Below are 14,050 nucleotides of genomic sequence, written 5' to 3' on the forward strand. Positions count from 1 at the left end.
TCTTCCGTCTTCCCTGATACCTATAATCTGGGTACCTTCAAATCAAGAGTGAATAGGCATCTTCTAGGCAAGCGCGCTTCATCTTAGGCTGCATCATCATTTACCATCAGGTGTGATTGCAGTCAAGCACTTGTCTATATACTTTAAAAAAAAAAAAAAAAAAAACTCAACCCCACAAAGGAGTTCTGCACCTTTCGCAGACGATATGCAGAAATCACTAATTTATGACCGTTTCTGGTAAGTCGATTGTTAAGTTCAAAGTGTTTAATTATGGCTATAGGGATTGAAGATAAAATACCGATACGTGCATAGTACCTACGCTACGCCTACCTACCTTATAATGTCTGTGAAGTATAATTTCTGTATTCATTTACATTTTGTATTTGAATACGTTATTGTTTTTTTTTTTCTTTAACGATCTCCAAAGAGCCAAAATGTAAAGTTTGGAGGCTTAATATTTAATTAAAAAGCTCCGTAAGAATAAAAATTTAATAAAACCTCGGTAGAGTAAATGAAGAACAAAAAGGTTAATATAGCTGTACAAGTAAGCACAAAATTGTCTCATTTACGCTACCTGCATTGTATTAGCTTAGATGAAAACGGTGCAGAATTAAGTTAAGGTCATTGTATAGTAGTACTTTTGACGCTAATATGATTCTTATCTAATTATCTTCGTCGGCATTGTTCTATTAACTAATGGAAATGGAAAATAACTTTTAGTCTAAGAATTAAGAAGATACTGAATTCTCATTTACCATTATTGCAGCGTCCAAAAACAGTGAAAACGCCACGCTCACGTCTCACCTGCGGAACCTTGCTAGCTCACAAACTTTTTCCCACTGTCCCATTTTATGGTAAAGATTTAGAACATAAGAGGTAAAATATAGGTTTATTGGAAAACACAGTTATCATCACAACTGTAACCGATTGACGTCCCCTGTACATAGGTCTCTTATAGGGCCCTGGGCCATGGATTTTGGAACTCCCTACAAAGCCATATTTCCAGTTGTTTCCAGCGACCGACCAATGCTACGTTAACCGGTGCGGAGTCGCCATTACAGCACTTTGGGGCCCCAAAGCCTATCGGTTTTCCAAACTATGTGCCTAGCCTCTGCACCTATTAGTAAATTATGATAAGTGCTAACGGGCTAAACTGTTAACAGGCAACGAAGGATTTTAGACTTGAAAATTCAAAATTCAAAATTTACTTTATAAGCACTTTTGAAACGTCAAGTCTGTCTGTTTGTAGTGACTCTACCACCGGTTCGGAAGGCAGATTCTACCGAGAAGAAGCCGGCAAGAAACTCAGCAGTTGCTCTTTTCCAACATCAACAATTTACATTTTACATGTTGATGAAAGCGAAGCCGGATACTTCCAAGCAACCTTGTCATTAAGAAATTCATCAATTGCCTAGTAACCTCGCTGTAATAAATGAAATGATTGATCACAACAATGTTGCAGAAACAAGCATTGGTACTTCCCGGGACGATCACGGTCTCCAAAAGCTCTATTATTACTAAAAGTAGTATATATTTCTCTATTAGTACTAAGAGCATAGAATTAAGAACATACAGAAACCGTGTACACGATTAATATTGAAGCATCAAAAACCACTCCACTTTAGACTTTAGTAGTGTTTCTCGAACAGGCGGTTAGTCACTTCAAACCATTTAGTAGTTGGCAGAAATTATTTTACCTCTAATGTGGACATTACCCATAAAATGGGAAAGTGCGAAAATATATTTTATTGTACTACAGGTTAGCCTTTGCACCGATTAGTAGATTATGATTGATGCTAAACTGTTATGGCAGTCATATTTCACACGCCATCGATTTTACAGTATTGTGTATTTTTTATTGAAGCGCTTATAATACTCTGTCATACGTAAATGATTTGTACTACGGAAAAATTGGAACTTAGTAGATCAAATAAGAAATCTGCGAGGTCATAAACCTTCCTCTCATAAATAAGTACATAAGTATTTCATACTGAAAATAATTTGCAAATTAAAATGTGCTTTAAAGTCGCCATTACTAGGCACAGAATATAAAATCTTTAGAAAAAAAATTTGGATACATAGATAAGGTAAAAAATAAAGCATTTATGAGTAAAGCTCATATACTTTTCATAGCAACTCATTCAGTAGATAACAAGTAAGAAAATGGCGAAAATAGAGAGAAAATACCTTTGAAAAAAAGTAAATTGACATTTCAAATGCAAACTAATAACATTGTTTGAGCGTACATTTCAAACTGCGCAAAATCAAATACAATTTTATTTGCAAGCGTATTTGATACTGCATAAAACTATAGACATAGATCCAAGGGCATTCTATTCAAAGAGATGTCGAAGATAGATTATTACGGAGTTTAGAAACAACATAATATAATCAGCTAGTGAAACTAGTGAAATTTTATTCGACCATCTCGCAAAAAAAAAAAATCTTCAGTCACAGCATTCAACGTTAGGAAGCTAGCTAGGTATGTGATAAACGACTAAGACACCGGGAGGTATCATGTAGGACTAACTTGTATCGATAATGCAGTCGTATTTATATCGAAATACCCACCAACTGAATGTCATGAACATTGGTTGTTAATCAAATATTATTTTAATTGTTTCTTGAAAACTATCTATTAATTAAATAATAATTATTAGCGTATTTGTAAAAATCCTAATCAATTTTGATAAAATATGTGGCAAATATGAATTTATAGTTATCTAAAGTTTAATTATTAACCCAGTTTTTTAAATTTACTGTAACATATGATTTCAGTAGTTATTGTTTAAATGAAGTCTAATAAAATGTGTACCAAAATAAAAACCAGCATTCCTAAGAACTGACGTTTAAGAGGTATTTATGTGTTCTAAAATTATAAAACAATGACAGTACCCCATTTCTATTTTTTTAAGGCAAAAATGTACGTAATAGTTAATACTACAGTACGTAGGTTTCTTCCCGGGAATATTTTTCGCTACGTAGAATCTGATATAGGTACTCGTATCTGTAACTATAAACAAATAGTTTGGACATTTCAAAAGACGTCTATTGGACATATATGGTTGGAAAATCTGATGAAAAACGGAACTACTAACGAGTTTTACCATCTCACATTGCTTATTCGTTTCTACATACAAAAATATATGTGATATAAGATACAAACACAATATAATTTTTAAATACGAAGATGTAAATTCACGAAAATCCTATTTCTAATATTTACTAAACAATAATATATGTAATTAAAATATTACTTGCTTCAACGGTGAAGGATTACATTTTGAGGACACCTGCATGCCTGAGAGTTCCACATAATGTACTCAAAGGTATGTGGAGTCCACCAATCCGCACTGGGCCAGCGTGGTGGACTACGACCTTAACCCCTTCTCATACCGCGGAGAATTAAAAACCTTATTACTCAGCTGTTAGTTTAAATTAAGCTTAAACTCAAATTCATGTTAAAAACATAACAGATCTTAATGTGAGTAGGATGGTTATCCCGAAACCACGTTCTATGTAACTGGTCCAATATATTGAAGATTTTCAAATTATGTTACGTGTAACCTACCCATTTATCATTTTAAAAAAAATTGTGATTAAATGTCGCAAAACAAACTAACTAGATCATAAATCAAAGACTTTCTATCGGTATGAATGTAGAGAATCTAGATCGCCAGTAAATCGAGCTTCGGCTAGATCTTAGCTCAAGCTGTAAGCTCAAACTAGTTCCGATGGTGAAAGTAGAGACTTTCTTCATACAACCAACACGCGAGGTCATATATCAAAATAAATCGAGCTAATATCGCCTTTATTTACAAATGAGTAACTATTACTATTGCATGTGCTTAAAATGCATGTTGTTATTGATAAGTGTACGGGTGCAGGTACTTATGTGCATTTTCAAGTAGACGTTAAAAAGCACGAGTATTTTTAAGTATTTAAACAAAAACAAACATCTATTTGAACTCTTTGTTCGAAGGAATAAAAAATTAGAATTACAAAATAATATTTTTTCTCATTTTGGAAAAATTATTGTTGATCGTCTCATTTTGAAACGTTAAGTCAGTCTATTTGTAGTGACTTTACCACCGGTACGGAAGGCAGATTCTACCGAGAAGAGCCGGCTAGAAACTCAAAGTTTGCTCTTCTTGAACATCATTTTACAGTTTACAAACTTGCATCTTACAGGTTTGTGAGAACTGGAAGCGGAGCGGCCTGCTTTCAAGTAGCCTTTTCGTTAATACCTTAATCTGGTAGAAGGCTTCGGCCGCGGCTAAATACCACCCTATCGACCGCTAAGCGATTTAGTTCTCCGGTACGATGTCGCCTAGAAACCAATTAGGAATATAAGAGTTTAATATAACTTTTGTACTCCATAACAGGTTAGCCCTGTACTATCTTAGACTGCATCATCACTTGCCACCAGGTGAGATAACAATCAAGGGCTAATTTATAGTGGAATAAAAAAATGTGCTATTACAATTAAGGTAAGTGGTACAAGGAGTCCCCGAGTCCCCAGTTAATATGAATGAAATCGCCCAATGCTCGTATTATGCTAGCAAAGCCATTGCCAATACGCCATGGAATGCAATATGCTCGTAACGTGCTACTCCTTTTATAGCGTCATATATTATTACCCACCGTGATTCCACTGCAGATATTTATGTGGTGTCACATCTCTATAAAACTAGAAGTTTATTGAGCGAAATAACAATGTTATTGCGAATGAATAATATCGTCTACGCCTTCCTGAGCCTATTAAAGGTACTTCTCTCTGAAAGGAGGGAGTTATTAAGAGCTAAAGCCCACCACAATGTTTTAAAAAAATGCTTTTTTTATGACTGTAATGTTATTTAATAGATTACCAGCAGAGATACAGGCCAGGCCTCTCCAAACTTTTAAGATAAAATAAAAAGGATTTTCTGATGGAAAAAAGTTTTAATTTAAGTTTAATTAAGTTTTAGTGTTTAATTTCTGCAATTAAATATTAATTCAAGTATACCAACAATTCATAAAATTATATTGAAAGTTTGCACTAAGGCTGACAATATAATGACATTAAAATATTTTCTACTTAAGTTTATAATTTGACTATACCTGATATTAATAAATAAATAAATAAATTTATTTATTTATTTATTGATATAATATTATTAATATAGATTATATAAAATCCACGAGTGTTTATAGTCATTCGAATTTTTTTATATTATTTGCCTAATTAATTTAAAATGACATTATAACCTATTTCTGATATTGTATTCTTATTCTATAAATTTTGAATTTTTTTTTTTTTTTCCTGAAACATTTACACACTGTCTGTGACAGTCGATTGTAAAGGAACACTTTGATTAATTGTTTACTTGTTATGTACCCACAATTATTGGTGAAATAAATAAATATTATTATTTTATTAATATTATTAAATATTATTATTATTATCAAATCCAGATCCTCCGAGATTGCTGAAGAAAAGGGTGGTTATGTCCGTTTTCACTCAACCTAAGAATCGCCTTTTCAGATGCCTAGTCATCTAGGTGACTCCTACAGAAAAAAAAAGGTTTCAGGAACTCGTAAGTCTAGCGTCGCGTCGTTAAGCGCCGTCTTAAAGTTACAACACTGATTCGGCGTAACGTAAAGAACAGGGCACTCGTTCACTTGACAGATGAAAACAAATGTAATCAACTAAAAATATATTTTTCTAGGGAAATAATAATTACAAACTAAAATTAATATATACAATAAATATAAGCTGTCTTAATGTTCACTTATGGGCATGGTACCCAAAATGCTGGCGCTATTGCCCCTTTGAATTGCTAGACTTAGCCGTTGGGCTAAATCAGCGCCAGCTCTTGAGTCACCAGACGCAAGGACCAATTTTTGGGACACGATGTTAATAAAATTTTTCGTGTCCGAAGACCATGGATGGCCCCAGAGTCTCAAACGCGAGCGCCGCAAAAACGTAGTCATTACAAATAACGGAGTATATACGGCGCTTAACCATTTGAGCAGATTCGGCAGCTGCAAGTGAGAATATAAATTAGGTTTTTTTTTAATAACCTTATATGCAAAAAATGAAAAATATGATAATACAAACAAAAAATCCCTCCCTCTTGCCTAGTGAAAATCTGCAGGTATGCACCAAACATAAATATGAAACATCGCGATTTAACACAAAACTTAAAAAAAAGAGAGTTCAAATCATTAAAGGTATACGACTACATATACACACAGAAAGACGGATTTATTGCTTCAAGCTTGATAAAAGAAAGAAGTGACCTTCAGAAACCCGTATCGACCCGTAACCCTGCCTAGTAGTTATTATTTTTAAGTTGTTGCAGAGATTTTTGTGTTTTGCTCGTCCGGGGAACGAACGCCATGCTTCTGCCGCCAAACAGCATTGCTGGTACAGCATCCGGTATGACTTGCGTGGTTGCCGGTGTTAATACAGCCACATGAGTCTTAACACCTGAGTCTCAGATTGAAAGGGCACAGAGCGGCATTTAATAAACGTGACACTTGCATGCCTTGCGAAGTGTTGCTGTTTATAGGCAATAGGTTTCTAATAACCATGTGTTTGGTCCGTCAACAATTATTATAAAAAAGGTGTGTGTACTTATGTACACGCGATAGAAGTTATTGTCTTTGGCGTAACAGGATAAAAATCTTATTAAAATTTTTGCCTTTCGCCTTATTCTGCGTTTGTAGAAAAAACTACTCTAACAATAGAAAAAGGTATTTAATACATTAAAAGATTTATTATAATGCATTATCTAGTTATCTCATTATCGGAAAACTAAGTTTCTTCATTAAAATTTGATATTTTTGTTTGTACAATTAAATCAATTAAATCACCGGAATGAGCCCACAGACTTAGACAATTCAAGTGTACAGTGTCAAACCTTTTATTGAAAAACAAAATTGCTGACTATAGCTAACTTCAGGGTGTCGGTTTTACGTAACGGTGCGCGCGCGCATCGTATAAATTTACCCTCATCATTTTTCCCTAACGCGCCAAAAGAAGTATAATTTCATAAATGTTAATGTCCCATTCCTGGAAACTCAGTATTTAAATCCAAACAAATGAAATGTGAAAGGTATAAAAATGGTTCACATAAATTTTCCAAAATTATAGTAAGAAACTTCGTTCGAAAATTCTAACATCTTTTCCTTATCTTACTTCGCCTTTTACGTGGTACTTAACCTTACTAGAGCTCTTACTAAAATCATAGTATTAAACTAGCATTCAGTGCTATTTTAGCTTCGTGAATCTGTGGAAGTAATATATTTAGTACGTGCGATTTCTTCTTGATTCCTTTTATAGCACACTCTATCGGGAATCGACCTTATTGATATACCATTCATTGCCGCATAAAATATCGTTTATATTATGCTAAGTGATGATGCAGTCTAAAACGGAGCGCTATCCTGGCCTTGTAGACAGAAAACATTTCTGAAAGCGTAGTGAAAATGTATTGTATTGTGTTAAATCGTTTTATGAAGATGTGGCCTAGTTGACAGCGCAGATCAGTTTATTTTTATTGTTTTTTATTTTACTTTATTTATTACTATCAGTAGGTAGGGAAACATAGGTGACTTGATGTCCTGAAATTCCACTGAGTTGTTAAACAAAATTTTAAAATTTAAGCGGGAAGGTATAATATATAAATATAAATAACTACGACAATACACACATACCTATCCCCAAATTAAGCGTAGCTTGTGGTATGGGTACTAAGATAGCTGTTGAATGTTTTTATGAATATTTTTTTTTTCTTGACATCTACAATCAGTCAATAGACTATAAGGAGATTTTTTGTAGTTCTTATTGACTTTGCAGTTATGAGGGCCAGTGTCCTCAAGTCTGTACAGTATCGAGCACTTCTGCCCGCTTCAGATTCTTTCCACAGTCAGTAGGCTGTGTGCCGGTGGATTGGGTTGTTTTATTTTTATGAATATAATACACATACATACTCATTATATACAGATAAACACCCAGACACTGATAAACAATCATGTTTTTCATCTACGAAATTAAATAACAGGAGACACAAAATTCATCACTTGCTCGAATATAGTCTAAGAGGTACCTTAACGCAGACACCATTTATCTTAAGGTAAGTTCTGGGATTAGACTTACCTGTCAACTAGCTTTCGCACCGGGTGACGGCTTAAGCTTCGAATACCCCTCTATAATAAATAGAGGAGCCTCTCGAATATCGGAACCCTTACAGGATATCAATGCTAATCGTTATATTGCTCATGGTATACATTGAACGTAATTAATGTATAATCCGGGAGCACCCGAAAAATCTGTACGGTATTTTTTGTGGTTTTTAAATCTACTGTGTATTGCAGTAGATTTTATATTATTATCGGAATATTATTTGAGCTCTATAATATATTAAAGCAACAACTAGATAATTGTTCGTTATAAAGTCATGATCTGAAGAGGTTTCGGTCTTGGAAACGTGCTGAAAACCTTATCGTGGAGGATCTGTTTGGTGCTGCTTTTAAACAATAGTACTAATAAAGTACACAGCACACTAAACTAATTCGTCTGATTGTGGCGAATATTCATCAGGAATCGCGGCTATGTCAGCCCCATTATGTCAATACTAAAGTGATAGAATTTTGGTCTTTCAATTACACGTTTATATACTCTACCTTCGCCCCATTTTCAAAATTTATGTAAAATCTCTCACTGATGTGTGACTTTTGCCCTTCTCTGCCACCCTGTAAAAAAAAATATTTTGTTACCTCAAAGTTTTTGACGATTCTCCGCAATTTTTCCGGAAATTACATCGCTTCTTTTAATTTTTTTCTTACTGTTAAATATTTCTTTCCTTTAATAGTTTGAGAAAATTTAAGATTTCACTCTCTTAGCAAGTGTTTCATCTAATATCAAATATGCGTTGCCAATAAATTTTCGGAATCGGAAATCGGAATCTTTGCTTAAGGCTAAACTCCTGAAATTGTTTTAGCTAAGCATAAGTTTTCAAAAAACCAGTGTTTCGTAACTGTACAATTACTCTACATTATAGAGTATAAAACTATATAATGTAGAGTAATTTGACAGTATCGAAACACTGGTATTTTGAAAATTTTAAGTTTTCATATAAAAATTTCTGAAATAAATATATTCGTAAAGAAAGTACGGATTTTACTTAGACTTGCTCATTATCTTTTTCAACTTTATTTAAACTTCATTGACGTCCACTGCTTTCTCGTGTCTTTGTAAGGAACTTCCACACTTCACGGCCTTCTCCTTAAGACTTGATTGATATTATTTCTAATTTTAATTTCCCAGCTGCGCCATGTAAACACGTGGTAATGATACACCAGCTTTAGGCGTGATATTTATTTCAGTACGTGTACTGACTTTATTCTTAAAACTACGTACATTATTCTTAGATACAATAATGGCCAAGTGAGGATTTTGTATGTTCTTTATTCAATGATCTTAACCTCTATCGTCCTTTGAGCTATGAGATAACGACAACACCAGGTATTATCTTCGCGCGCATGAGTCTGTTGCTGAGTGTGAATAAAATATAACTTTAATTATTTATTGAGAACTAATTTATATATTGAATAAACATGATAAGCACATTTATAAAAAAATCTATCCATCATCTAATAACAAATAAAATACATAGTTATACCTTAAGTTATAAGTAACAATAAATACAAACTAAATAATCCGTCTAACTGTTTACTTATGGGCGTGGTACCCAAAATGCTGGCGCTATTGCCCTTTTGAATTGCTAGACTTAGCCATTGGGCTAAATAAACGCCAGCTCTTGGGTCACCAAACGTAAAGACCAATTTTTGGGACACGATGTTAATAAAACTTTTCGTGTTCGAAGACCATGGGCCCAGGGTCTCAAACCTAAGCGCCGCAAAAACGTAGTCATTAGAAATAACGGAGTAGTTACGGCGCTTAAGCATTTGAGCTGATTCGACAAGTGAGAAACACCAGCGCACGCCCCATCGACCACGGCACTATAGTCATACCGTCTGGTCTCTTGCCATCATCCCTAAATAAACCGGGAGGTTCCAATTGTGCATGAATAGACGCAAAGGCCAGAGCGCCATGAAGATACAAGCGGCAAATGTGCTAATAATCCATCATCTAGTAATATAATTGAGATAAAGTTATCAAAAGTTTAATTATGTGTCGACTCTACACTAACACTAGTTCATTGCCATTTTAGCTTAACAACTTGTTGAGCTTAGACGATAATTCGGTCTCTTCTTCTAAGTTTTGATCTTGCTCGTAGATATATTCCGAACATAGCTCTCTCCTAACTTTCTACTGAAATACTTAGCAACTATGTTGCAGCAAAATGGAAATCTCTAGCGTAAAGGCATTATATATCCAGCAGTGGATGTCAATCCAAGTTAACATCAGTTGTATGACAGTACCGCGTATCCAAGTGGTTGCAAAACTTTGAGTTTAGTGTAAGGTGTAAATGTGTTTATAACGAAGGTTGCGATAACGTTTAGTAAAGCAATTGCAATCCTGTATCAACCAGATAAAATGACGACGCGTAGTGACGTCACCGGCGCAGGCGCACAAGATTAACCAGGCGACTGCCTAAATATAGAATGTAAACATCTAAGTGAATCATGAACGTTTAAACCGTATTAAGTAAACAAGAACAAACAAGTTTGGTAAGGCTCATCTATTTATCAAGTTTGAAAATCAAAAAACTATACTTATAAATACTAGTCCATAAAACAAGCTAAGCTAGCAGCTATTTATACACCCGAGCCGAAGGCGAGGATAGATATTTAATTCTCTGTTAGAATATTTTTTTATTTTGGAAATTTGTAATAATTATTTGTAGCCTGATATTTTTTTAGTTAATATGTCTTATTTTTTATTTTATTGCAATTATTTTTTTTGCTTTTTTTTATAATTTTTGATTTAATGACTTTTTAAATTTGATTAAGTTATATTATCGTAGTCTTTATTTCCTTATCATTACTGCATTTTTGGTTTGAATTTTTGTCATATTTATCGTATTTGGCCTGAAATAAAAGCATTTATTAATATTATTATTTTTATTTTACATCATTACTGTATTTTTCATTAAAAATATTATTGGCACATTAGATGGAAATTATGTACAAACTTTATTTAATTTTTATGCTAAATAACATAAAAAAATGGTTAAGTATACTTACAGTATCAAGAAATTTAAGACCTTATAAATGAAAACGGTTTATTTATTGATGGAATTATTTTCGCAATTTTACAGGACTGCCAACTGTACTAGAGAAACTTGACTGTTTTCAATTTATTGGTATATCTGTACCTTTCGTGTTACATGGAGCATCGAAATTACATATTGCCTACCATCCAACCATCGTGCATCGGAAAAAACTAAAATGACTCGTCATTTTACAAACACAATAAAGTTCATTTCTGACATTAATTGCCAACCACTTACACCATGTGAAATTGTGCAATTTCTATGGAGATGACTTTGAAATTATGAGATTTGCATGGCTAAGCTGTCAAATTATATATTTTCTATGGACCCGACCATTTTGCTATCAATGTTTATGTTTTGTATGTAGATGATCTGATGGCTATTTTGTATGAATACAAGAGTTTGCCTGTAAAATCGTGCTTTTTGTTTAGAGTTGACAGTCGGAAAATTACAATCAATTTCTATTACGACCATTTCATTTTCATCTGATCTTCATATTATAAAACATGTTCGATTGGACTACTGACGCCATCATAAATCTTTCGTCCGTTAATACCTGCTTACAAAAAAGGTTTCGACGGATCGGATAAAGGACTGACTCCAATACAAAACATAACCTCAAAATTTTAGGCCATTGTACAGTGAGCGTGTAAAAAATGCAGACACAACGTGAGGCTTGGAACGTCACAGAACGGAGACCCGAGTGCAGGCTATAGCAGCAGGCACCTACTGTGCCGGCTCGCCAGTCACAATCGAACCGTACGCAAGGCCCGTCGCTCGTTCCGCCCGACAACTTCCAACTCTCAAACACTCGATAACTTATCAACAAATAATTGCATGAAGTCATCGATTAAATTAAGTGCCGCGGAACAACGCTCCTTGCGTTTCAAACGTACAAAAAGTAGAACTAAAAAGGCTCAAGCAAATGCTCCGGTATCGAGGATTAACAGTAAAGTTGCGAAGTAGTTCGGATGCTCGAGTTTGACAGTGAACTTCGTTCCAACAAGTGTCCGTGAAAAAGTTTTAGTGCGTGCCGATTGGCTGATTTTGTTTTGATTCTTGTTCAAGTGATCAGGATGAACGGGACACCGGCTAGGCGACCGAAAAGCGCCTTCTCTGAAACGGTTAGTGGACTGTATTTTACCTTATAGTTTTAATGTTTTTTTTTTAATTTAATCCTTAATCCTTACTGACATTTTGAACTCCCTTCACGCTCTAAATAAGCAACCACTCAACCAAATTTTTGGCAGAGAGTTAGTTGCAAGGACGAAGGACTATCGGCTTATTCTTATCCCAGGAAAACACGGTTCCCACGGGATTTGTGTAAAACAGGAATAAAGGCTCTAGTGCTTTATATTTTCATCCGTTGATAAACAAACTGAAACTAGGTGCTGCGGTGTTCCTTCAAAGCTTGATATATTGATATTCTCAGGTAAACACATTCGTCCAGACCCGATAACGCATTCGGCGGTTTTATTCTGCACTTCTATCTTTAGATGTTTAAGGGTAGAGGTTAATGATTTTACTTCAGATAAATCAGTTTACAACAAAGACATATATTATATGGTTTATTATCTCTTGATTGTTATGAAAAGTTACCTATGACTAATGGAATGCTATTCTTTAGATAAAAGGCGGCTCTTGTTTTTGTACCTTAATATTGTTTATAGAATTTTGTATGAATTTAATTATAAATTGTAAAATAGGATTGATTGAATACAACTTTGACGCTTATCATACAAAATTTGACAAGGTTTTCCATATTCTTTATTTATATTTTTACCATATGTAATATAAATATTCTAATACAGGTTGTGTCTTCATTCGACTTTTAATAACGAATAGCGATCTTAATTTGTTCATTAGCAGTTAAAGATGAACTTCTTTTGAAAACTAAAAAAAAAACCTTTTCACGTAAAACCTTTTTTATTTTAATGTAGAATGAATTCAGCTAACATAGTACTCTATTTATATTAATTAGAATAAATTATTTTAATGTTTAAGTGATAAATGTAAAGTTTGGCGACCTCTGGCAAACTTATTTTAGACAGAGACGGCGTTATGTAAGTGATAGAGACAAAACTAAGGTGATTTGACCGCGTGAAACGTATCAGTTGTTGGGACCGTAAACAAGTCTAGTATGTTTATTATAGTTATAGTTAGGGCGGAGTGCCGACCTCTATGCCGTAGCAGCTTGCTTGGGCCTTATAAATGGAAGGTTCCGGGTTCAATGCCTGTTCGAGTTTGAGAATGCTTTAGACTACAACGTATGTTAATCAGTTGCGATCGGCACATCAAGTTTGAAAAAGTTTTATCTAAAGGTTTCTCTCATTACTTACATGTCATAAGAGTCCCCACTCATCATCCTCATCATATCAACCGATTGACGTCCACTGCTGAATATAGGTATTTTATAAGTCCAAGGTCTCCTGACCTTTTTTTGTTACCAGCGGCTTCCAGTGACTCGTTTGATATCGTCGGTATTATGAAAATGAAGCTTAAACCTCCACACCAAAAAAGTTAGCAACGTACCCTCTTCGCACGTTAACACACTACATACATTGCCAAACATCTGTTTTGTGTGGAGGATGGAAGAAATTATAAATTACACCATACAGATTCCCCTGCATTTCGCGGAGAATAGCAAATTAAGCTTAATTTTCATAATATATCATGGAATTCCGCAAAGTAACGCCCGCTTCTATCCAATATTTGATTTCGTCTGTCCACCATGTTGGAGGTCGATCAATGCTGCGCTTACAGGTGTGAGGTCGCCATTGAAACAATTTGGAACCCCAACGAACAAAAATTCCGCGAGGTAATTG

General features: G+C 34.4%; 1 protein-coding gene across 1 annotated transcript in view; it reads left to right on the top strand.

The window, feature by feature from the left end:
* Positions 1–11,989: 11,989 nt before the first annotated feature.
* LOC120625712 (four and a half LIM domains protein 2) overlaps positions 11,990–14,050 on the top strand; it is a 236,785-nt gene continuing 234,724 nt past the window's right edge. Inside the window, exon 1 of the mRNA XM_039892867.1 lies at positions 11,990–12,349. Within this exon, the coding sequence (XP_039748801.1) occupies positions 12,302–12,349 (48 nt within the window). The 5' untranslated portion in view covers positions 11,990–12,301. The remainder of the gene's footprint in view (positions 12,350–14,050) is intronic.

This window comes from Pararge aegeria, chromosome 8 (genome assembly GCF_905163445.1).
Source record: "Pararge aegeria chromosome 8, ilParAegt1.1, whole genome shotgun sequence".
Lineage (NCBI taxonomy): Eukaryota > Metazoa > Arthropoda > Insecta > Lepidoptera > Nymphalidae > Pararge > Pararge aegeria.